Source organism: Eretmochelys imbricata, chromosome 6 (genome assembly GCF_965152235.1).
Source record: "Eretmochelys imbricata isolate rEreImb1 chromosome 6, rEreImb1.hap1, whole genome shotgun sequence".
Lineage (NCBI taxonomy): Eukaryota > Metazoa > Chordata > Testudines > Cheloniidae > Eretmochelys > Eretmochelys imbricata.
In genome coordinates, this window is record NC_135577.1 from 32,776,075 (window position 1) to 32,802,708 (window position 26,634).

At 43.7% G+C, this 26,634-nt stretch overlaps 1 protein-coding gene across 6 annotated transcripts in view; it reads right to left on the reverse strand.

Annotated features, from left to right (window-relative positions):
- PDE3B (phosphodiesterase 3B) overlaps positions 1-25,224 on the reverse strand; it is a 289,400-nt gene extending 264,176 nt beyond the window's left edge. For all 6 annotated transcript variants that reach the window (XM_077818371.1, XM_077818374.1, XM_077818372.1 and 3 more), the window contains exon 1: positions 23,867-25,224. In XM_077818371.1, coding sequence (XP_077674497.1) covers positions 23,867-24,877 — 1,011 coding nt within the window. In that variant the 5' untranslated portion in view covers positions 24,878-25,224. The remainder of the gene's footprint in view (positions 1-23,866) is intronic.
- Between the last annotated feature and the right edge of the window lie 1,410 nt (positions 25,225-26,634).

Below are 26,634 nucleotides of genomic sequence, written 5' to 3' on the forward strand. Positions count from 1 at the left end.
TTTCCAACCTTGCCTGCCTCCTTTCGTGCCCGACGGAGATGGGGGCTGTGGTGACCCTGCCCAGGCTGGGATGCAAGGAGGAAACTGTACTCTGCTCCAAACCTGTCTGAGCTCCCTAATGAAACACTCACTCAATAAGAGGGTAAAGGAGGAGACACAGAGCCTTCCTTTTGTCTCTGGCTTTTCTTGACCTTGTTCTCTCCCTGAAGCCTACAGGGGCACCAGCCACTGCAAAAGCCTCAAAAAGGGAAGTGGAGCCAACAGGACAACCTATGAAAAGGCAAGTGCAGGCCTTGGAGACAGCTAGGAATTAGATTATTGGGCCTAAATGTTAGTCAGAACATTGAAATAATATTTGGAATTTTGCCCCAAAGCTCTGCAACAGGGAAGAGCAACTCTGGCCGGCAAGAACAAGGGTGGAGCAAAGCTCCCACTCCTCACCATTTCTCCACTTGCTCACATTGGGGAAATATTAGGCAAGCCATCAAGCAAGGTGGAGGAGACCTTACTCCCCTGAAAGGCCAAGAAAGAGCTAGACACAATCTTGCCCTTCATAACCAAGAAAAGGCTGGACTTTTCTGGACAACTGTTTTACAGCCCCACAGGTTTACTAAATTCTTTCCAGAACAGGCTCCCACCCAGAAATGTTTACAGATCCTTCAAAGAAATGTGCACAGATAGACCCTTATGCAGAGTGGAGCAAATGAGTAGGCATGACTTTGAGGGTTCTCTCACATCCGTTGTTTTGCAGCACTGGGTCCTAAATGACTAACTCAGACAAATGACATTTGTTTTAACATACCCCAAGAAGGGGAAGGGTGAAGAAGGACATAGGTAATGGATTTATGATTTTGCAGTGTCTCACTTTAAGAATATATACACCTTGGATGTTTTGATATTTTATTCTTTTAAATATAGCATACACACATTTTTGTAGGCAATGTTATATTAATGGGCAGTTAGGAAGAATTCAAATGAGACGATCCTGGTAATGTTTTAATTTTGTTAATGCACAGAAAGTTTTTGATTCTTCCATTTTATGAATGAGTGTGTATAACGTTTACTAAACCACCCTATGATAGTCAGATAAAGCTTTATAATGTTGCTTTATAACTTTCACAAAAGCTGATAACTGTGCTGCAACACAATCACAGAGCAGTTTTACAGAATGATCCACAAGCAATAGCAGCTAACAAGATTACTGATAATGCAACATGTAGAAAGAGGCATGGTTTACATCAATAAGAGCAAGAGTTAAAAAACAGTTATAAAATTAGGAAATGCTAAGGCTAAACAGACAAAAAAATGGAAAAACAAGGGAACATTCAGAACAAAGAAAGAGACAGGATGGGCTATATTTTTAGGTTAAACTTTTACCCAAGCTTACCTGAAAATTTCCTTTACTCTACTTGAAAGGTCCACATATACTTAAAAGTCAAGCAAGAAGTTTAAACATTAGGTGGCACAACTAGCTCTGCCAGTCACTCGCACAGGGGAACTGACAGTCTCTAAGAACCCATTATTTGTGATAAGTTAGATTTGTAGTACCAGGTGTTAGAATTATTAGTTACATTAAACCTTGTACACTTTTAAAAAACAACATATCTTAAACATATCAAAACATATGTTCTCTTCTACCTGAAGGCTAAAATGATGCAATTAGGTTGGGTGGACTATCCTACTAGAAGAAAAGAAATTTTTAGGTAAGTATAGAAAGTTCACAAATCTTTAACAATGAGATGTTAACAGCAACTAAAAGCCAAGAGAGAAAATGAGGTAAGGTAAGAGCCACCATGTACCAACTTAACACTATGGAAGTGCCAGTCACAGCTCCACTGTTAAGAATGAATTGAGTTTTGCAGTTGAAGCAGGTAATCCAGGTCTTTGTTACATATGAAAAATAAAGCATATCCTTCCCAAACTTACAATACTTATTCTGAGTAAAAATAATTATTTAGTATTTACAAATGTTCATTTTTGTTAAAATGTCTTAAGAAATTTAGCACCTTGTATCAGGCTCTTTTGTTCTAATGATCTTCCCAATGGATAAGAGATTTCAGAACTTCCTCTGTAGTTAAAAATCACTAAAATCTTACGTTTTGCCTATGTTTGATTTTTTTAAGGATTAACAATCTTTTTGCCATTATTCTATATAACGGAAGTTTCTTCTTGATGGGAGGCTGCAGAATTGTGTTCTACTTCTGAGAATTCCATGAAAAATTTTCAAAGCGGCTGCCGTCTCTTATTAGTCACTATGTTGCTGAGACCACCATGGGTGACCCTTAAAAGAAATGACTACTCCGTTTATCTGTTCATAGGGCTCTTCTCTCTCTCAACAACATAGGAAGCCACCTTCTTCCATGAGAGCAGCTTGGGTGCTCTTATACTGCAAACACTAGGAAGCAGTGACATTTCAAAAGAAGACAATTCTTTATGAGTTTCTCTGAAGAATTAATTCTTCAGTCTCTGCTGACAGACAAGCTTTCAGTTATGAAAAACAACAGCAAAAGAATTACCATTAATTTCTTTTTTAAAAAATCTTCCCATTTGTACCAGATATGCTCATCAGGGAGAGCAGAAGTGAATGGGAAGATAGGGTCTGTGTGTATGTGCACATGGGAAGGATGGAGACAAGACAGAAAACCTGTGGTGTGCACAGACAGGGTAATGTCGAGGAAAGAAGGTAGCAGGCAACTGGCATGTACACTCTGGCTACTTTGTGCTGCTCCAGAGCTGCATAAAAGCATCTAAACAAAGCATACTGGTAATACGACCTTAAGTAATTTAATGTTGATACTACATTTCTTCAAATCTTTAGAGATCTCCCAACATAATATTCTCTCTTGGATTCTAATAATTAAAAAAAATACCAAGCAAATTCCCAGAAAAAAAGGATGTTAAAATGGAGTTAAGGCAGAATGTGCATATAGATAATTTAGGGTAAAAACCATTACCCTATTGGTTTTAATCCCCAAAATAAACATTATAAATCCAGAAAATTCAGAGTTAAGGTTAAACTTGAAAGAAATCCAATATGTTAAGCCAAGGTATGGAAATACACAGCTAGGGCACCCAACCTTAATTTACCCATGAGGAAAAGTATCGGAGTGGGGGGGAGGAGAGAATCTAATGTGTCTTTAAAAAAAGTTTAATCTAATCTGTGACTAACAAACAATAAAATGCCTCAATCATGGTAACATTACAGTGCAGAGTTTAGGCTGCTTGGTGCCCTATTCCAGTCAGGCAAACGACCTTTGAACCTCAATTCATACTTCCTTCCCCACCAGCACCCACCATGTACAAACAGTACATTATAGAGACCTTACCTGTTTGTGTATATGGAATGTCTTCTAATCTAGATGAAGTTGAAACTCAAGTTACGCATTTGAGAGCAGTTATGAGGAATTGGATGTGTACATGAGGTTGATTATATACTGGAATTGCAAGCGCATGTGTGGATGAGCTGAGGAGTCTGTGAGTACATTTGGACAGTAATGCATGTGAATTGAGGTTGATATGGACATTAATCAAAGAAGCTAGTCCAATAAAAGATGTTACCTCACCTTGTCTCTCAGATAAAGCAACATTGAGTTTAAAGTTTGCTCAAGTGCATTTCTTAACTCTAACATCATTGAGGGTTTTTTTAGTGTGGAAGTCATTTATTAAGCACTAGCAATACAAAAACAATTCCTGTTCCAGAGCATACTCGCAAAACTATAGAAATAGTTCTCATTTCTACTGCTTGCAACAGTTACAACCTTATTATTAAGAGGCTGTCTAACACCTTTGGAAAGCAAGTACACTATAGAATCCTTACCACCATTTTATTCATTCATGTTTAGCATTTTAAGAAAAGGAAACCTCTTTTCTTCTATATCTAAGGTAGATCAATCACTGGATGTTAGAAAAAGCAGGTAGGTTTGAGTTTGTATGAAAGGATACAAAGTGGTCAGAAAAACCAAAGTTGTTAGAAAAAAAAAAACGTTCAATATCAGTACTCAAAGTCATGTTACTATCCAACACAACACTTTAAATTCCCCATGCATTTTTAAAAATGGCCCTGAAGGATTCTCCCAGAGAGGGGGATCACAACTACACTCCAGATGCAGTAAGCAGCCACTGTCCAGTATTGCTCTCTCAAGTAAAATTGATCTGAAAATAAAATATGTCACAAGGGGTCTGAAATGTGTAAATTCTAGTGGGAGACTCAAAATCAACACGGGAGGGGGAAAACAGCAGGAAAGATTTAGGAACATTACAAAGATTTAGGGTAAAAAAATATACATATTTTAAATTTTCTGTCCCAGAGGAACTGAAATAACAGTTACAAAAATTCCCATAGCAACTTTATTATACTGGTCCCAGATAAAATAAAAATCCACCAAGTTAGAACACAACTTTGTCTAAGGCTAATCAAAAGTCTTACTGGTCTAGTGCAAAACTCTCAGGTTACTAGGCTAAACTCAGTTTTAGGTCTTTATCTACATCAGGCTCTCACAATGACCATTTCTTCCAAAGCCGGAGCAGGCTTCTGTCTAAGATACACTTCAAGCCAGAGTAAGGATAAATTTTTCAAAAGAATCTAAATGACTTATAGACAAGTTCTGAGGCTTCTATGAGAAAATTTTATTCCAGTATATGAATGCCTTTTTTTTTTTTTTTTTTTGGTTTAGCATATGTTGTTTTAGAATGGGTTTAAGAAAAACTGAAAAACCCACTCTTATTCCAGAATAAGAATATCCACACAGGGAGTTATACCAGTATAACTATACTAGTTAAACTATTACCAGTTATACATATAAAACTTTCCCATGCAGACAAGCCCTAAGTTCCACTGAAACTCAAGAAACTTAGCAACCTATGTCACCTTAGATGCTTTTGAAATTTTTACCCTAAGTCTTTTAGGGCTGGAGCAACTTTTTCAAGCTAGGTAGACCAGACTTCCAGACTAACTTCAGTCCCAGACTAGCTAAATTTTCCAAACCTGCAGTAAGCCTCTATCCAACCCAACCTCCCAGGCCAGACTCATTCTTTCAAACCTGGGTCAAGCTTTATGGCTCTTAAACTTGCTCCCACTAAACTTCAGTGATTCAGGAACAGCAGAGGCACAATCCCTTCCTGCCAGATTCTTGCCCTTGGAGAGGACTATGTGCATAAACAGAGAAAATGTCTATATCTATACTAGGAACTTTAGGGAATTCAAAGCAGATCCAGACGACAATAGTAGTTATGCAAGCACCTGGTCTGTAAACCTGAAGTGTCAAATCAAGGCTGGGATAAGTCTTTAAAACTCTCAGTGTAGACAAGAATAGAAAGTGAGCCAAGACATAAAAAAGAAAGGACAGGCACACAAATAGTAAGAGGCTGGCCCATAGTCTACTTAGATAATTCCAATGTTCAATATCAAGCTTAGTCTCCATACAGATAAGGGCCATGTGCACATCAGAAAAAATACATTCTGCTCCTTAAGAAAAAAAATGTATTTCACATTGCTCTCTATCAACCACCTTTGCTCAGCTGAAAGAAAAGCATGATTTTAAGAACCTACATCCAGTCTTCCCAGCCAGAGACAGAGGGAAAATCAATACAATGCATGTTCTTTGGGAGAAAAGGGAGTCTAAGTGCATGGTTACGCGGGGCTGTTAAATTGGATTAGTTTGTTGCAGAGAACTAACTATATGAAGCTGAAGTATGTCCCCACAGCTATGTTATGCCACCTTAACATTTTTCCCTTGTTAACCAGCTCTGCACATCTCTGAATTAACTGCACAGAATGCTGGGAAGATATCCCATGGTTCAAATATCCACTGTTCAGCTCTGTGCATTCTGGGATTTCTAACAGCGCACTGTGACATGCCTACTCTAACCTACAGGAATTCTAGAACTTGGGCTCCAACTAAAACTTCCATAATTCCTCTCTGGCATCCATTAACTCATCTATATTTTGCTAGAACTGTTTTCTAACTGCTGACAGGCAGCACAGAGGACACACTGCTGACTGCCACAATCATGACAGGCATTGATATGAGCAGGATAATGCACATGTATTGGCAGTCATGCAGACAGATGAGTTTGGACTGCCAGATTCAGACAGCTTTAGATACCACACCAGTAAAGCCACAGATGGAGGCGTTACAGAAGAATTAAATCAAGCAGTTCCCTCCACAGGGCATTTATCTGGAGCTACTTCAATTGATGGAGCACCAGTTCTGGTCACAGTCAACTAGCAGCAACTGATGGGACAGGGAAGTGATGCAGAACTAGGATGGTCAGCAGTAGCTGCAGAAGATTACTTTCCTAGAGCTCTGTGCAGAACTCACCCTAAAGCTGCAATAGCAGAACACCAACATAAGATTCAGCATGGAAAAGCATGTGGCCCTTACTATCTGGAAGTGCAATAGCTACTGGTCTGCAGTAACTTGTTTGGCATTGATAGATCAACTATTTAGGCAGTGCTGCTGTGCCAGTTCATAAGGCTTGGTAGTACACAACACGTTATTGACAGCTTTGCATGGGTAGGGTTCCTGAACTGTACAGAGGCTACTGATAGGATACACATACCTATTTTTACAACACACACACACACACACACACACACACACACAAAGTGAGAGACTCAACATGAAGGGGTATTTCTCCATGGTACTGCAAGGCCTGGTTGATCAGCATAGAAGGTTCAACAAACATTAATACGATGTGGTCTGGAAAAGTCTATGAAGCCAGAATCTTTAGAAACTCTGGCATGTTTTCTAGAATGAGCAAGGAAGTTTTTGCTCCCCGTTATGGACATTACGAGAGTTACAATTCCTCCTGTCATTTTACCCTCTACTTCCCTGGTTTATGAAGCCTTTTACAGGACACTAGGATAGGAGAAAAGAACTATTTAACTATATTTTGAGTAGTTGTAGAATGACAGTGGCATGTGCATTTGGAAGAATGAAGGGGAAATGGAGGTGACTCATGACAAGGCCATATGCTTATCATTGTGCGCCTTGTGTTATAATTGCTTGGTATATTTTCCATATCTACGACAGCACAGGCGAGAGCCTCACAGGTGGGTGGGAGGAGGAGATAGAGAGACTTTCTAAATATCACGGACAGCTGTAGAGGTTGCTTCTGAAAAATGCTAAAAGTGGTCAGAGAAACAGGGTCAGGGATGTATTGCGCTCCTCCTTTTGAGGACAGGATATAGTTGTGAACAACCACAAAGAAAATATCCAAGGAAATGACTAATGTGTGTGTGTCTATTAATTTTACTAGGAATTGACACGGGGGGGGGGGGGGGGGGAGAGAGGAGATGTTTTGTAACTGATACTGATGGGAGAAGCTTTCCTCAATGAAATTTTTCATTGGAGCTGTACAAAAAAAAAGGGGGGTATTGCGTGAACAAAAAACATACATAATAAATAATGGTACTTGAATGAAAAAGTTTGCTAATAGCATAGTGCAAACTTAAGACCATTGAAGTGTGGCATGTGCAAACAGTGGAGTGCTCACAAATGCCTGTAGGTTGGGCACTCAGAACTTTCTGCCTTCATGGCCCTCTCTCTCTGGGGCCATGTATGCAATTACTACTTCCTTGAACATCTCAAAGACCCAGAAGGTCCCTTCCAGTCTTATGTTCCTCCTGACACTGTCATCTTTTTTCTGTTTCCTTCAGAGGCTTGCCAGCCTTTCAGTGGGAGATATGGCTCTTATAAAACCAGCTCATTGCATTGCACAAGCGAAGGAAAACCAAAAAAAGCACAAGTACCTATTGCCCTAATGCTAGTCTCCATGCCAACAATTTGCTTTTTCCAGTTTTGGAATGCCACTCCCATCTTCTCTTCCCCTTTAGGGTTCGCTTCAAGAGGACAGACATTTTCCAAATTACTTCCTCCTTGTATTGGACCTCTGTACCAATGGTGGGTGGATAGGTGGGTGTGTAGCTGTAAGATTGGTAGGGGGCAGCCAGCATGAGGAAGGTTAGTAACTGCATATGTACCTCTGAAGACTGTCCTTACGTTGGACACTGTTACCCTGCTCGTTCCACCCTCCCTCCCTCCGTCACTAGCTCTCACCCACTTTCATCGGGCTGGAGCAGAGGGTTGGAGCGTAGGAAGGGGGTGAGGCCAGGGATGAAGAGTTTGGGGTGCAGGAGAGGGCTCCAGACTACATTTGGGGTGCAGAGGGTATGGGCTCTGGGCTGGGGGTGCAAGCTCCATGTGGGGCCAGAAATGAGGTGTTCAGGGTGCAGGAGAGGGCTCAAGGCTGGGGCAGAGGTACGGGGGTGAGTGAGGACTCCGGGTAGGGGTGCAGGCTCTGGGCTGGGGCTGGGGATGTGGGGTTTGGGATGCAGGAGGGGGCTCTGGGCTGGGGCCAAGGGGTTCAGAGTGCAGCAGGGTCTGCAGGCTCTAGCTGGGGATGTGGGCTCTGGGGATGAGGAGTTTGGAGTGCAGGATGGGGCTCTGGGCTGGGGCAGAGGATTGGGGTGCGGGTGGGGGTGCAGGCTCCAGGAGGGAGTTTGGGTGGGGGACGGGACTCCGGGCTGGGGCTGGGTATAGGAGAGAGTGTGGGGTCCCGGCAGCACTTACCATGGCTCCCAGGAAGCGAACGCCAGGTCCCTGCGGCCCCTAGGCATATGGGCAGCCAGGGAGGCTCTGCGCGCTGCCCTCATGCCCGCAGGCACCGACCCCGCAGCTCCCACTGGTCACAGTTCCCAGCCAAAAGGAACTGCAGAGCCGACACCTGGGTTGACAGCAGCGCGCGGAGCCTCCCTGGCCGCCCATGCGCCTAGGGGCCCGCAAGGACCAAATAGCCACTTCCGGAAGCTGCTCTGAGCTAGGATAGGCAAGGAGCCTGCCTTAGCCCCAGGCCCCTGTTGCGCCGCTGACCAGACTTTTAACAGACCGGGCATTCTAGTCGAAACCCAGATGCCTGGCAACCCGAGGGGGCGGGCAGGGGGAACGTGGGGCCAATGGTCATGGCATTTGATACAACAAGGCAATAAAATCTCAATAGCTTTAAGTGTCCAGTGCAGATGTCAATCTGAGTATGCTCTCGGGAGGAGGGTGTTAATAACCATGCAGTTAGAAAGAAACCAGTAGCTCAGCCCAACATGGAAGCATGCAACCAGTACCCTCCCCCCCAAAAAAAAGTTTAAATTCCCTTATTTTGCACTATAGCACTTAATACTAACAGGTAGTCTAAAAGTTCCCTTCCACTGCAATTTCAGGCTGACTGCTAGTATACAGTTCCTCGCTGTCTGGAAAATTTTCCTCCTGATCAGACTGAATATTATATGTAAGTCCAGGGCATTTGCCAGGGTGACATGGCTGCATTGTGGAAAACTGTCTACTATACCATTCTTGGATGAAGTGGTATCATAGCTTTTAAAAAACAAACAAAGAAAAAAAGGTGGTCCAGGTGCTTATAGTATGGGCAGGTAGGGGCAACATTATGGGAGGTCTTGTTCTTGTCCCTGGTCTTCAGGTTTTTCTGATGTAGCTCCTTTGCTACATTCATTCAGCAGAGACCAGCTTGAAAACCATCTCCCCACCTTCATTTGCTCTGACAAGGTCTTGTAGATGTCTGCATTCAGGTGACTCTTCTCCAGACGGGGGCTGGACATGCAGCTCTCCAAAGAGAGCAATCAAGGCAAGAAGCTTAGAAGGGGTCCACACAAAAGCACAGCTGATATAATGGGTATATGACTCTGGGTACATGAACTCACTACTATCTGGTATCGAGAAAGATGCTGGCATGCAGCCAGGTGTGCCCTAAAACAGGTGACATCCAATCAAAATGATCCCAGAGCACTGGAGGGAACACAAGTACACAAACAGCACAATCCAGGTGCGAAACAATGCAGAGTAAGATAGCAGGACTGCCAATAGAGTACCTAGGAATGTGTCCACACTACCCTTAAAGCAAATAAATGCACTAAGAAAGAGATTTACTTCTGTTCTATAGAGGATTAATTACTGTGAATTAAGACACCAAATAATTCAGTGTAAAAAATGTGCGTGGATTCAAGGTACTTTAATGTGAACAAACCAAAGTTAATCCAACGTAACATCTCCTTGTAGACAAACTAGGCCCTGGTCTACACTACCAGGTTAGGTCGAATTTAGCCACGTTAGGTCAATTTTAAAAATGGATGCATGGACACAACCAACCCCATTCCGTCAACTTAAAGGGCTCTTAAAATCGACTTCTGTACTCCTTCCCAGCGAGAGGAGTAGCACGAAAGCAACTGACCTTGCTGGGTCGAATTTGGAGTAGTGTGTGACGCAGGTCGAATTTGGAGTAGTGTGTGACGCAAATCGACGGTATTGGCCTCCGAGAGCTATCCCAGAGTGCTCCAATGTGATCACTCTGGACAGCACTTTGAACTCCAATGCACTAGCCAGGTACACAGGAAAAGCCCCAGGAACTTCTGAATTTCATTTCCTGTTTGATCAGTATGGCAAGCTCAGCAGCACAGGTGACCATGCAGTCCCCCCAGAATCGCAAACGAGCTCCAGCATGGACCGAAACGGAGACACTGGATCTGATTGCTGTATGGGGAGAAGCATCTGTGCAGCAGAACTCCGAGCAAAAAGAAGAAATGCCAATATATTTGCCAAAATCTCACAGGGCATGATGTAGAGAGGCTACAACAGGGACACACAGCAGTGCCAAGTGAAAGTTAAGGAGCTCAGGCAAGCCTATCAAAAGACAAAGGAGGCAAACGGGCGCTACGGATCAGACCCCCATACGTGCCACTTCTATGATCAGCTGCATGGCATTCTAAGGGTGGACCGTACAACTACGCCTCCACTGTCTGTGGACACCTGCAAGGGGGGAGTCTCATGCAACAAGGAGGAGGATTTTGTGGATGATGAAGAGGAGGAGAAGAAGAATGCGTAGCAGGCAAGTGGTGAATCCGTTCTCCCCAGCAGCCAGGACCTTTTCATCACCCTGAACCCAATACCCTCCAAAGGTAGAATCCCCAACCCTGAAGCCAGAGAAGGCACGTCTGGTGAGTGCACATTTCTAACTACAGTACAGGGTTTAAGAGCAATAGTGTTTAATGTTTGATTTGCCCTGAAAAATTGGGATGCATTCGCAGCCAGTACAGCTACTGGAAAAGTCTTTTCACATGTCTGGGGGATGGTGCAGGAATCCTCCCGGGACAGCTCCATGAAGCTCTCCTGGAGGTACTCTGAAAGCCTTTGCAGAAGGTTTCTGGGGAGGGCTGCCTTATTTCGTCCTCCACGATAGGACACTACCGCGCCAAGCCAGTAACAAGTATTCTGGAATCATTGCAGCACAAAGCATGGCAACGAATGGTCCTGGGTTTTGGTCGCATTCAAGCAACATTCGGTGTATATCTTTCTGTGTTAGCCTCAGGAGAGCGATATCATTCATGGTCACCTGGTTGAAATAGGGAAATTTTTGTAATGAACAGTAAAAGGACCCCATTCGTGCTGGGCTGTTTGCACCATCCCGGAGAACAGCCATGCGGCAGGGGGAGGGGTGAAGGGATCATCCCAAAGAATAGCCACATGGTGGGGTGGGGGGTAGGTGTGTGCTGCACATCCACCCGAAAACCAGAACCGCTCCTTTTAAATGTGAAACCCAACCCATTGCTTGCTATGAGAAAGGATAGCGCTGCAGTTTGAAACCATTCCCACATGTTCTGTGTAAGAAGCCAACCCTGCATACCCTGTGCCTTACCATAGCTGCCTGGAAACCGAATTCTGTTGCCCAGCTGTGTGTGGGGTGTCACCATACCGGCAGGCGCTCAATATAAAAGGCAAAATGTGACTTTGTACCTAACACACATGTGCTGTTTGCTGCGAATTGCTTGATTCACTGTGGAAGAGTATCACATTTCTGAGAAAAAAAGGACCATCTTAAATTTTACTCTCCCTTTTTATCTCCCCCCAAGGTGCAAATGTTTCTACACTGCCCCTATCATCTCCATCCCTGAGGTTACTGCAGATTAGAAGGCAAAAAAACCCACACTCGTGATGACATGTTTTCGGAGTTCATGCAGTCCTCCTGCACTGATCGGGCACAGCTGAATGCCTGGAGGTATTCAGTGTTAGAAGCCAGGAAAGCATGAAGTGAGCACAAAGAGTGGAGGCAGGAGGCGATGCTGAGGATACTGAGGGAGCAAACAGACATGATGAAGCATCTGGTGTTGGCTTTCCTGCAGCTCCAAGAGCACAGACACCTGCTGCATCCATTGTATAACCGCCTGACCTCCTCCCCAAGTTCCATATCCTCCTCACCCAGATGCCAAAGAACGTGGGGGAGGGAGGATGGTCCGGGCACCCAGCCACTGCACTCCAGAGGATGGCCCAAGCAACAGAAGGCTGTCATTCAAACAGTTGATTTGTAGTGTAGTTACAAAAAGCAACGTGGCCTTGTCCTTCCCTCCTCCCCACCCCACCCCACCCGGGCTACCTTGTCATTTATCTCACTTTTTTTTTTAAATTAATAAAGAAAGAATGCATGGTTTCAAAACAATAGTTACTTTATTTCAAAGGGGGGAGGGAGGGTGGTTTGGTTACAGGGAATTAAAATCAACCAAGGGGGGAGGGTTTGCAGCAAGGAGAACAAACACACAACGGTCACACCGTAACCTGGCCAGTCATGAAACTGGTTTTAAAAGCCTCTCTGATGTGTAGCATGTCTAGCTGTGCTCTTTTAATCACCCTGGTGTCTGGCTGCTCAAAATCGGATGCCAGGCGATTTGCCTCAACCTCCTACCTGGCCATAAACGTCTCCCCCTTACTCGCTCAGATATTATGGAGCGCACAACAAGCAGCAATAACAATGGGAACGTTGGTTGCGCTGACATCTGACCTGGTCAGCAAACAGCGCCAGCGAGCTTTTAAAACATCCAACAGCACATTCTACCACCATTCTGCACTTGTTCAGCCTATAGTTGAACTGTTCCTGACTACTGTCCAGGCTGCCTCTGTAAGGCTTCATGAGCCATGGCAGCAAGGGGTAGGCTGGGTCCCCAAGTATAACTATTGGCATTTCAACATCCCCAACGGTAATTCTGTGGTCTGGGAAGTAAGTCCCTTCTTGCAGCTGCTCGAACAGCCTGGAGTTCCTAAATATGCGAGCGTCATGCACCTTTCCCAGCCATCACATTAATGTCGGTGAAATGTCCCTTGTGATCCACCAGTGCTTGCAGCATCATTGAGAACTACCCCTTGTGGTTTATGTACTGGTTGGCAAGGTGGTCCAGTGCCAAGGTGGTCCAGTGCCAGTGCCGATCCGTCTATCGCCCCACCACAGTTAGGGAACCCCATTGCAGCAAAGCCATCCACTATGACCTGCACATTTCCCAGAGTCACTACCCTTGATAGCAACAGCTCAGTGATTACATTGGCTACTTGGATCACAGCAGCTCCCACAGTAGACTTGCCCAATCCAAACTGATTCCCGACTGACCGGTAGCAATCAGGCATTGCAAGCTTCCACAGAGCTATCATCACTCGCTTCTCAACGGTCAGGGCAGCTCTCATCTTGGTATTCGTGTGCTTCATGGTGGGGTAAAGCAACTCTCAGAGTTCCAGAAAAGTGGCTTTACGCATGCAAAAGTTTCTCAGCCACTGTGAATCATCCCATACCTGCAACACTATACGGTCCCACCAGTCTGTGCTTGTTTGCCTGGCCCAGAATCAGCTTTCCACTGTATCAACCAGCCCCACTGCCGTCATAATGTCCCAATTGCCACAGCCCGTTCTTTCAGGAACACCTGTGTCCATGTCCTCATCAAAATCATCCTCGTGCTGGCATCTCTTAGCCCGGTTCTGCATATACTCCAGGATAACGCACGAGGAGTTTACAATGCTCACAGCAGCAGCGGTGACGGTGAGCTGAGTGGGCTCCATGCTTGCCGTGGTATAGCGTCGGCAAGAGAGCAGAAGAGCAGAGTTGCAGTGGAAGCGGTGGATGACGACGGTTAGCAGTCCTACTGCACCGTCTGCTGACAGCAGCACCCAGGACACAACAGCCGCAGTGACGGTGAGTGACAGAAAACATGCTCTATCCAGACTGACAAAACTCAACTTGTACTCCAATGTGGGGTAAGGAATGATGAGGGGGCTGAGTAGATTTTGCACTCTGAGTAGTACATTTTGATGACAACTTTGTAAGGCTGAATTTATCTATGAAAATGTAACTCTTTTGTTTGAGTTTGGACTTCACTTTGTGGTTTTTCTTATAATGAAAAGCCTGTGTAAACGTTATACTATTGCAGCCTATAAGCAAACACAAGGGAATTAAACTTACAACAAATATGAGTCAAGTACATGCCTAAATGGTTTGCCAGTGCCCCTTTTAAAGAAAAATATGAAAAATGTGCAATAAGTTTAAGATATTTACTTCTTTTATGGAACTCAGATTTTCTGTGTCCCCTTTACTGAATATCAGATCATTAGCATTGATTGTCACTATACAGACTAGGATTCTAGTACAGTACTCAGAGTAGCAGCCGTGTTAGTCTGTAATATATGCCATCATGTGCCAGCAATGCCCCTCTGCCATGTACATTGGCCAAACAGGACATTCTCTACATAAAAGAATAAATGGACACAAATCAGATGTCAAGAATTAGAACATTCAAAAACCAGTCGGACAACACTTCAATCTCTCTGGTCACTCAATTACAGACCTAAAAGTAGCAATATTACAACAAAAAAACTTCAAAAACAGACTCCAACGAGAGACTGCTGAATTGGAATTAATTTGCAAACTGTACACCATTAAATTTGGCTTGAATAAAGACTGAGAGTGGATGCGTCATTACACAAAGTAAAACTATTTCCCCATGTTTATTTCCCCCCCTCCCAGCCCCGTTCCTCACATGTTCTTGTCAACTGCTGGAAATGGCCCACCTTGATTATCACTACAAAAGGTTTTTTTCCCTCTCCTGCTGGCAATAGCTCACCTTACCTGATCACTCTCGTTACAGTGTGTATGGTAACGCCCATTGTTTCATGTTCTCTGTGTACATAAAATTTCCCCACTGTATTTTCCACTGCATGCATCCGAAGAAGTGAGCTGTAGCTCACAAAAGCTTATGCTCAAATAAATTTATTAGTCTCTAAGGTGCCACAAGTACTCCTGTTCTTAGTACAGTACTGACCATTTGAATCAGCAATCTGTATTGCAGACAAAGTTCACATAGGCTTTTTCTTCCCCTAAATTCCAGGAGCAGTTCTTCCTTTTTCTGAAGGAAGAACTGAACTTTAACATAAAGGAACGACAGTAAACAAATGTTACCCACATTTATAGATGGGCAATTCATGAAAATTCAGCTTTCCTATTTTTGGATGCAACCTCTGCCCAGAAATGAGGAAAGTAGGTGCAGATTCTAATGATGAGACCAATCCATGTGTTCTATCTCTTGAAGGACCATTTAGTGGATACACTTGTATGAATTATATCTACTATTTATTTTATTTACATGTATATAGAATTATTTGTCTAAGTTTATGGCTGTTCAAGTGACCTGCTTGGCAGGAGAGATACTGCAAGCACTGAATGGCTCCTGTCCCAGTGTCTCCCTCACCCCGATCCTGGCCCTCCTTCCCTCTCCATCTCCCATCCTGACTACTATTCCTGTTCCTTTCATGCCACCATTCCTTGCCTCCCACCCATTCCTCTGTTTCCCCCCCTCTTGCTGTCTCTGGAATGCCCACTTCATTCTTTAAAAAGGTCACACCACCCATGACTTCTTCATATTTCATTCCCTCCAGCTCCTGGTTCTCATAGAGACTTGGATCCTTTCATCTGGCATTGCCTCTGCATCTGCCCTCTCTTTCAAGGCCTTTCCTTCTCTCACACTCCCCACTCTGGATCAGACAATGGTGAGAGTACTGGGATTCTCTCCTCCCCCATTCCTGTCTCTTACAACTCCTGCCTCTTTCCCCTTCCTACTCTTCTCCTCTTTGAACAGCACTCCATCTGACTCTCCTCCGCTCTCCCTCTCCAAGTCACTGTCATCTACCATCAACCCAACTCCCCTGCATCAGACTTCCTCTCTGATTTCAGTCTCTAGCTTGCTCTCTCTCGTTTCCTGTACTCACAATTGCCACACATCTTTGATGACTTCAACTTCCATGTTGATGACCCATCCAACCCCTTAGTTGAACTTTTCCTTGCCCTAACCTCTTTGTTCAACCTGTAGCCTGGTTCAAGTGTTCCACTCACCAGAAGGCTGTTCATTTGACTAGGTCTTCACCAAGCATTGCATTCTATCAGATCTCTCTTTTGCTGAGTTCCCCCCCTGACCCTCACCTGTTCTCTTTCAGCATTGTCCCTCAACCACACATAACCCAGGCCCTCTCATTTGACCTTTGAGCAACCCTCCCAATCCCCCAATGTTGACTTCTCATTTACTCTCGGATATCTCCTTCCTGCCCTCTCTTTTCTTTCTTCCATTGATATAGTGGTTGATTCTCTGTGTTTCACGCTCCGCCACCCTTGACTCTTTTGCCACTCTCCCCGAGCCCTGCTCCCCTAACCCCACCAACATTCACTTCTTCTACTCATGCTGTGGACCCTCTCTGGCAGAAATTCCGTGACCAGGATGACTTCCTCCATTCTCTCTTCTTTCAGTTCTGCCATCTTCCTAGCTAAACAACTTGACTTCTTCAACTAAACTGAACCCTATATAGTCACAGACACTTTGTCATCTTTAATTCGCTCTTCAAATTCTTCCCATCACCTCTTCTCTCTCCACAGAGTATCTCGATTTCTTCAAAAAAAAAAAATTGATAAAATATGACAAACTATCCTGCCCCTCAGCTTTCCTTCCTTTTTCCTCCTAAAACTCTCACATTCTCCCTTGGCAAAGACAAAGATGTTTCTTGTCTGATCTCCTCCTCTAACCCCTCTCTAACTCCAGTGACCCCATCCTATCTTCTGATCTGCTTTACTCTTTTTCTTAACCTCTCACTCTCCTTTGGCTTTTTCTCTTCACAATACAAGCAAACTTTAGTCTCTCCAATGTTAAAAAGCACCATCCTTGACCCTACTTGCCTCTCCAATTACAGACTCATCTCCCTTCTTCCTTTCATCTCTAAACTTATTGGTTGTGCTGTTTATAATTGCTGTCTGGGGTTCCTCTCCTCTAATTCCATCCTAGAGACTCTCTAATCCAGCTTCTGCCCATTGTACTCCACTGAAACCCCTCTATTCAAGTTTCTAATGGCCTCTTTTTTCGTGGCCAAAGCTCAGAACCAGTATTCCATCCTCATCCACCTTGACATGCCAGCCACCTTTGATCATGCTCTTCTTGAAATCTTCTCCTCCCTTGGCTTCCATTACTCTGTCCTCTCCTGGTTCTGTTCCTACCTCTAATTGCTCATACAGCAATGTGTCCTTCCAAGGATCTTCCTCATTCCCCTTCCAACTTTCTGGGTGGGTTCCACAGAGCTCTGTCCTTGGTCCCTTTCTCCACTCCTTTTACACCTTATCTCTGGATAATCTCTATGCTGATTAATAACAGATCTACCCTCTCTAGTCCAGACCTATCTCCTTCTGTCTAAACTAAAATCTCACTCAGTCTCTCTGATATCTCATGGATGTCTAGCCATCGGCTCAAACTCAACCTGGCTAAAACAGAGTTCTTAATCTTCCCCCTAATTCCTTTTTCAATCACTGTGGACAACACTGCCATCCTGCCTGTCACTCAGGTCCATAATATAGGCATTATCTTTGACTGAGACCCTTCTCTCGGTCCTCCTATCCAGGCTATATCTAAATCTTGCCAATTCTTTCTGCTTAACATCTCTAAGATATGCCCTTTCTTATCCATCCACACAGCTAAAACTCTTATCCAAATACTCATGATAGTTACTGCAACATTCTTCTCTTGGCCTTGACAAATGCAATCTTGCCCCACTCATATTCATTCGGAGCACTGTTGCAAACGTCATTTTCCTAGTTCAATGCTTTGACCAGGTCAGCCCATTTTTTCAATACCTCCACTGGCTCCTCCTTCACTTTTGTATCAAACATAAGCTACTTGTGTTCATTTTCAAGGCTCTTCACAGTCAATCCCCACCCTACCTATCATCTCTCATTCATTATCAAGCCATCAGTGCTTGCTTCTGATCGAACTACGATTACAGCCTCCACAGTCCATTTGTTAAATTTTCAAACAAGCACCTTTGTACTTTCTCCCATACTGCCTTACACATTTGGAAAGTGCTCCCTGTAAACAACCACAAACTACCTCACTATCCACCTTCAAATCACTTCTTAAAATTCTCCTCTGCCAGGTAGTCTATAAAAAAAAATTGACAATGGTTAGGCTGCTGGTGTTCTGAGTCCACTGCCTATCATACTAACCAATACTGTCTCGTGGGGTTTCTTGTACTCCCGTTGGACTTTCTATATCCATCTGTTGTCTTTGGTCCTATATGTATATATCCTCTGGGGATAGGGACCATCTTTTTGTTCTGTGCACATTGTTCTAGGTGTACAGTGCACCTAGAACAATGGGGTCCTGGTCCATGACTAAGGCTTCTAAGCACTGCAATAATACAAATTATGAATATATGCACACGTATATAAGAATAAAAGACAGGAGCCCACCTCAAGAAGCTTACAGTTTAAACCAGATCTTGAAAGCAAAGGATTATAAGTGGGTGGAGGTACTATATAATGGAGGATTACAGTAGTGATTAGCATGAAATATTCATTGTTATATACAAGTCTGTCAAATGTTCTTTTCTCTTTAGTATATTAATGTTCATATTTGTGAGGGTGGGGCCGAGGTTAGAATTGGAATATTAAACAAGAAGTAGTGTGATTGAGGACAATTTTAAAAAGAAAGTGAGCTCACATAGCACTACCAGGGAGCATGGGAAGAGGAGGAGCTATTCTGAGAGCATAACAGGCAAGCAGAGTTTAGAGAAATGGGTACTAGTGTGGGGATAGGTGGTAGAGGTCAGACATCTCTGGGCCACAAAGTTGAGGAAGTGTACAAATGTAAGGAAGAGGATGGAAAATAAATAAATACACATTACATTATTTGACCAAGCAACAACGCCAGCAAAGAGTAGATAGGCTTCATCTCATTACTTTGCTTTATTGTTAATCTTAATATAACAAATTTGACTTCATACCAGAACAGTACGTCCATGTAAATATTATCTTTAAGTGGTTAAAATGAGAAATAATGCAATTTGTCCCTAAGCAAAGGGAAATATGGGAACACTCCCCTTGCTGGTTGGAGTAGACAGTGTGTGCATTTGTACCCAACTGCTAATCTCATATTTTAAAATATAAAATGAAGATAGTAAATACTGGTTTTATGTACAAAAGAAAAAATAATTTAATACACAGCTCCTGTTAATGACAGTATCACAAATATTTTTTGTATAATTACCCCTGCTCTCTCAGTCATTGCAATCATTTTAAAAAGCCAGCCTCTAAAATTGCACCAAATGGTTAAATGTCATTTATTATTATGATATGTATTACTGTATTGTTATGGGCTCTAATTGATTTCAGTGTTCTACTTGTTTTTAAAATGCACTGTAAAAATATATAGTAACAGATATACCCTACCCCAAAGAGCTTACAATCTAAACAAGCAAGTCAGGAAAATGTCAACTTTTTTATGTCTGTTTTACAAACAGGAAACAGAGGCATAGTGACTAAGGCCCAGTGCAACAAGGTGTTCAAGTAGATGAGTAATCCCATTAACTTCAGGTTACCTATCTATTTAAACTTGTATTGGGACCTATATGACTTGTCCAAGGTCAAACAGAAAGTCTATGGAATTGAACCCAGATCTCCAGGGCAGTGTTTTAACCACATGACTACCCTTTGTCTAAGTAGAATAGGGTGAAATGGAAGTAATTGCTTCTGTGAAACATGCTAAGCTTCCTGAACATCTGAACAAGTCAAATAGCCAGGAAAAATTAGCTCCACTTTTTAAAGCATTCACTATTTCAGTCACGCCTGACCCAGACATAAAAATCAGGGGGAAAAAATTCCTTTCCTGCAAGACAATATCTTTTGCACAGTACATCTTGTTTACTCAATAAGCCCAATCATGCCCCATACACATATCTTCGATGGTAAGTGTATTTCTTCCTAATACATAGGTTAAAGACAAGCAACCACATATTCTAGTACTTTTCAGAACAATAAGCCACATAAACATATTTGATATTTACAAGACCAGTAGCACTGTCCAGTACTATTGACGGTCCCAACTCTGAATTCCTCATGTTTCCACAGATCCCAGCTGGAGCTGGAATATATTATACTATACTCAGGCAACCAGTCCCTTTGAAGTCCATGGGAGTGGTCCTGCAATTGTTTGCAGGATCAAGCTCTTAAAACCTAATCCTGCTCCCAGTAGTGACAAGATAAAACTCCCTTTCACTTCAGTGGGAGTAGAACTGGACTACCAGATTAATATCTTTAGGATAGGAACTGTTTTGATTAGTTGTTCTGTAAATATTTATTTTATAACACCAAACAATAATAAATAATGACTGTAACATTGGGCTCAAGATGAAAACAGAAATAGTTACATGAAGTTTGTTTACTATAAGTGCAGGATTTAAAAAAAATGTTTAATTTATTTCAATGAAGAGTTGAAAAACACTAAGATGTTCAGTGCTACAAGTGTCTGAAAAAATTGTGCTTATTTGAAATTTAGACTTAAAATTAAATTACATAACCCCCTTTTGCTGCTTTGTATTTATTTTTATTCATTTTAATAACGTGTTTAAGTTTTATTTGAGGTTTCTAAAAATAAACCATTACAGTATAACCTATTTTAAATGAAGAAAACAAGTACATGAGTTGTTAGTTTTCCAGAACTATGTTGTTAGCTATATTTACAGCAGATGCAGGAGGCAAAATGCTGTAGAATATATCTAAAGACAGCATGGATATTCATTGTCAAATAGCAAAAGCATATGTAATTTTTAAGCGTATTTCAACAGTTTGGTTCCCATAGTCGAACAAAACAGAGCCTGATCCCACAGATGTTTACTACGTGGGTTACTCAAGTTCGTAAGCATTTATAGAATCAGGTTGATAGGGCCTGTTCCTGCTCCCACTGAAGTCAAAGACTGCTCAAACTGATCTCTGTTGGAGTAGACAGGATCCATACACAAGAAGCTGTTTCTCCTCCCCTCTGCTTTCCTCCTCCCCCCCCCATGTACACAGACCTCTTTCCGAGTATTAGCTTTCGCCTATTACTGAAAAAACAGAATATGAGCCCAATACAATTATTTTCTCACAGGATTTTACCAACTAAGCAGATCCAAGGTTGTCAAACATAACTATTCGCAATTTTTTCCAGACTTAGTCAACTCTCAGCAGCTTAATTTTCTCGCATTGTACAATTTCAGTATACTATATTAATATTCTTACAAAATATCACCATAGTAATTTAGCTCTCTCAGATTACCAAAACACATTCATACCATTATGGGTTTATACTGCATTCTTTGTGTTCCTCTGAACTTTTTAAACAGTACTCATTAATCCCTATGTAAATTAACTAATTGAAAATGTTAATATTGCAAAAAAATGCATATTATAGATCTTTATTAAATGTTTTAACATGTAACCACAATTCTTTAAGAGATCTTAATTCTCTCCAGAATGTGTTATATTTTGATTCCATGTGTTCCCTCTGTTTCAATAATAGCACTGTAGTAGAATACCGAAAACATTCCAAATAAGCATACAGTGTTTATTAAATTTTCAGATAAAAGTCTCAGGGTATTGATTTTTTTAAGTGGATACATCTGACATGTTATTAGCTCTGCAATGACCATCTTCTCTGAGTCAGATGCAAAATAAGGGGATTTAACTGCTTTGTCTTTACACCAGCACTAATAAAATGTTGTACAGAAGGAAATGTATTTCTAAATCAGAGTACTCCAAATTTGCAAAAAAAGATCCGTTAATACTATTTAAATTTTCCTTAATAAAAGAGATATTTACTGTAAAGCATAATCTACTGTTCAAAAATGTAGGAAACTAAAAGGTCTACAACATACTGTTTTTATTCACTTTTATGGAAATGGAAAACATTGAAACCTGGATGTTTACAAGCAATTATATTTTTAAACACCCATGACTTCAGCATTTGTTGAACATTCAGTGTATTTTGCTAAGGCTGGCATTTATTATGTTTTTCCAAACACTAAATACCTATAGTTTGGCTTGAAGTTCACAGAAACTTTTAAAAAGTCAGCTAAATACCTAAGGCAGTATTTGATTAAATTAAAACTATTATCCTTTACCATCTATAAAAAGGTTTTGAAAAAAAAAACCTACTAGCACAATTTGTATTTTTCCTATACTGCAGATATTCCTCTGACACAGAAGCTACTCATCTGAAGTAAAGTACTATATTTACTATGTAAGGAGAACAAAAGAGGGAAAGGCAAGTAAACTTCTAATTACTATACTATATTCCCTATATATTTGAAAGGCATGATACAGTGTTTAAATGCTTGTTCACATGATTACCACCACCAATTTACAAACTTAAAACTGGCTGCATAAAACTATTTCTGAAACCTTTACTTGAACTTTTAAATGACCCTATAACATTGATACAGAACCTATTTCTAAACCTATTAATGCTGTATTCCCCTGCAACATAAATGCCCAAGTCAAGGATTTCACTCAGCTTGGCTCATCTTTCCCCTGCTTGGCTTCAGACTCGCTGAATAAATTACAGTAAGGGAGGGAGCTTTGAGAAACAATCACACCAGATGCATTAGGAAATACATACGAGAGAAAAAACTAGACAAGCTTCATTTATTTAGAACCTCTGTATCTCAGCTGCAGCAATAGACGGGACTTTCTGTAACAACAGCCTCTTGGCTTACAAGCCAGGCTTCGTTTAGGCGTTTATTTAAACACACACACATTTGTATTCTCAGTTCGGGGACTGGATGATTTTCCACTTCAGGTAGCCCCAAGCCAATTCCATCAGCAACACAACTCAGTGTTCCTGGAGTTCACGTGCAATTTCCAAGATACAAAAAGACTCAACCCCCACACGGAATTTGCACTATAAGATTTGCACTGCAAAGGGGTTTGCCCAAAGTAGAAACTAGCAAGACTTGCCTTAAAAAACCTGAATGGTTTACACTTCTTTCCATACTTGACTCAACAGTTCTCTAACCGTAGGACGGCTCCTAAACCAAATCAATCCAAGCTCAATATTGCCTTATTTGGAAAGAAACAACATTAACTTGGTAGAAAAACCAGACATTCGTCATGTACACATCTATACGCCAGCCAGTTGAAAGTAATATCCTCAAAAACCTGGTTTTCCCCCGGTTCTTGCAGTCACCAGGTCAAAAAAGGTGGGAAAAAACTAAGTGCTGTGCAACTAGAAAGTTTTATTCTCCAGTGTAGTCTCTCGGAAGCCGAGGAGGTGGCTCAGGACTTTAGAAACATCACAATCAAAGTAATAATTATAAGGCACCTGATACCTAAGAGGGCTGTGCTTTAAAAAAAAAGTTACTTTTAAAGAGGTACGGTCTGCCAACTTGATGCACAACGTCTAAGGCGTGTATCCTGCAGGGAACACATCACTGCGTCTAGTAACAAATTAAATCTTAAGGGATGCACAGAAGAACGATCTCTTACAAGCGCAGAGATGAACTAATATGCGCCTACCGTCGTATCTTTCAATTTACTACTTTAGGGGAATCTTGACACGTCTCCCTGCAAACACATACCAGTAGATGCGCGAGCGCGCGCGCACACACACACCGGTTCCTCGGAAAGTTTTGAAGTTTGGTTTCCTCTCCCCCCGCCCCACTCCCCGCCAGCGCTGCCCTCTCCCTCCCCCTAGTTTCGGGGGACCTACCTGTTCTCTGGAAATACAAGGCAACGAGGGTCTCCTGGACATTTTGCAGCTGCTGTGGTAGCTGGTTGGCATTTCCCCTAAGGACACACAGCTAGACCTCCTCCTGGGTCTGATCACAGGCACTTTCTCCTCCACGCTGGGAAGCCGCGGCTGCTGATGCTGGTGCTGCGCTCCCCGGCTCTGAGCAGAGAAGATGCCGCGCTGCCAACCCAGCAGTGCCAGGAGGCACCCGGCCACCCCGACCGAGCCGGCCAGCAGCGGTCTGAGGCTTGGGGGAAGCGAGCTGAGGCTGGTGAGCGAGACCAGCCAGACCAGGCTGGAGAAGACCAAGACCAGGAGGCTTCGGCGGAGCTTCAGGGTGCTCTGCAGTAGGGTCAGCACGGCCACCGAGCCCAGCACGGTCAGCAGCCGGCCCGCCACCATCTGCAGCTCGGCGGGGCCCTGCGGCGAGCCTCGGTGCCCTTCCGTGGGTAACAGCCACTGCAGCGCCACGAAATCCCCCGAGTAACAGCAGAGGGGCAGAGCCAGCAGCCACCAGAGGCTGGTGCCGCCGCCGCCGCCGGGCTCCTCGCGCTTGTCCCGGGCCAGGTAGCAGGTGAGGAAGAAGAAGGCACAGGCGATGCTGAAGAGGGGGCTGAGGCAGTGGGACAGTCCCAGCAGGGTGCGCAGCGCCGAGGGGCCGCACCAGCCGCTCTCGCCCTGCCGGCCCCAGGGGCTGCTCCGGCCGTAGCAGAGCAGGAGCGAAAGGACAAAGGCAGCCAGGGCGCCCAGGCTGAGCAGAGCCCGGGGGGAGGCGGTGGGGAGCAGCAGCAGGGAGAGGAAGCCCCTGGGGGGGTCCTGCCTCAGGGGGGTCACGCAGCTCTTCACATAGCCGTTCCGCAGGCTCTCCGGGCCGCCCCCGGGGCGAGCGAGGGGGGCAGCCACCCCGCCGCCGTCCTGCGGCGGCTGCTGGGGGAGTTTGCTAGGTCCATGCTGGGAGGCGGCGGCGGCTGCTTCTCTCTCTTCCCTCATGGTGGTCTGGGGAGAGCGTGGGTCTCGTCAGCTCCGTCTCCTCCTGCCTGGCGCTGCCTCCCTCATCTCCGCCCGGGAAAGGCTCTCGGGTCAGCCGCGGGCACCTCTCGCCGACTGAGCGGCGGAGTCCGGAGCATGGTGGGTAACGAAGGGGAAAGCGAGAGAAGGTAAAAAAAAAAAAAAAAAAAAAGTCTCTGCGCGAGGCGGCTCGGCAGTGGGGACTCGCTGTCGCCTCCCCGTGCCCACCGGTTGCAACGGCGGCGGCTGGCAGAACCCTGGAGGGGGAGGGGGCGAACGGGACAGAGCCTTTGCTGCTACCTCCTGCAACGGCACACGGCGTGCGCGGAAGCAGCGGCGGCACGCGCCGAAAGAGCGGTTGGACTCTAACGGCCGCCGCACAGAGGAAGGGGAAGCGCGCGCGGGGGCGCGCCGCTAGCCCTAGTTGTGGCTGCTCCAGTGTCGGGGTGTGCTCGAGCGCGCGAATCCCCAAGGGTGGGTTACAGCGCCCACTGGGCAGCGTCTGGCACCCCTAACTAGTAACTAGAGTTGTTCTGCGGACTCCCCTCCCCCCACTCTGACTCTTACACAAGCTGTCGGCCTGAGGTGTGCGCGCGGCTCGTAGCTCTTACTCGGACTGGGCCCCCCGCCTGCAGGGGCTGGTCCCGTGATCCGGAATCCCCTCTCACAGGGCACAGAGAGCAGCATTTTCACCCCCAAACAGGGCTGTGAGGAGTTCTGCACACCCATATAAAAATCTAGACAGGCATATTTAGGCAGCCACTGTTAAAAACGGTGGCCACACAGGTTTGGAGTGAACTGGACAGATGACCCAGCTTTTATTCTTCTTGCCTTTGAACATTACCTTTCCTCTCGCTTCTATTTTTCTTTTTACTTGCTTGCCTCACTCCCAGCACAAATTGAAGGTGTTTATAATCTTTCAACTGCCTGAAGCTGTAAATAAGGACATTGGGGCAAAAAAGTAGGGACATTCAAATAGATTTTGGGGGAGGTAGTGAGAAAGTGGTATATATTTGCTTTAAAATGTATTGGCTCCGGGAAATAGTTGGCATGCATAGAAAGAGAATTAGAGGCTTTTCTTTGCTATAAAAATACATGAGGAGGAGGTTTGGCTTACAGTAACTTCTCTTGGTTCTTTCAGTTTTTGGCAAAATGTTTACACATGTACAGGTGACATTAAATTGTTAAACCAAGCTTGAAGAGCCATAATACGAAGTTTGCTTAATTTACTTTTTAAAAAATTCATATGAAGCTTCCCCATCAGTACTCGAGTACCTAGAAGCAATAAACAATATAAATACTTCAAGCAACTAAGCATTCTTCTCTTTTCCCTCTCAGCTGACTGCCTGGTGACAGTTGTCTCTGATCTCCTTTTCAGTTCTTTTTATGAGATGGCCATAAAACCTGTCTAGAACCTGTAATAATTTAGCTGTGGTAATGTTTTATAATTAAATACTGTAACAATAAGGACATGATCCTGCACCTCATTTGAGTAATCCTTGAAGACCTCATCCTCCAAGCATTTACACATGTGCTTACCTTTATACCTGTTTAACTCCCATTGGTTGTACTATGGCCCTGATCCTATAATTGGGGCTTTGCACAAACACAAAGATCTGACCAGGTTCAACAACTAGCAGAATCAGGGCCTTGGTGACATTGAAAGAAAAAAGGATTTTTTAAAAATGAACACAGTTACTGTTCAACTGAGTCGTTAATGGTATTATGTTTTCTTAAGT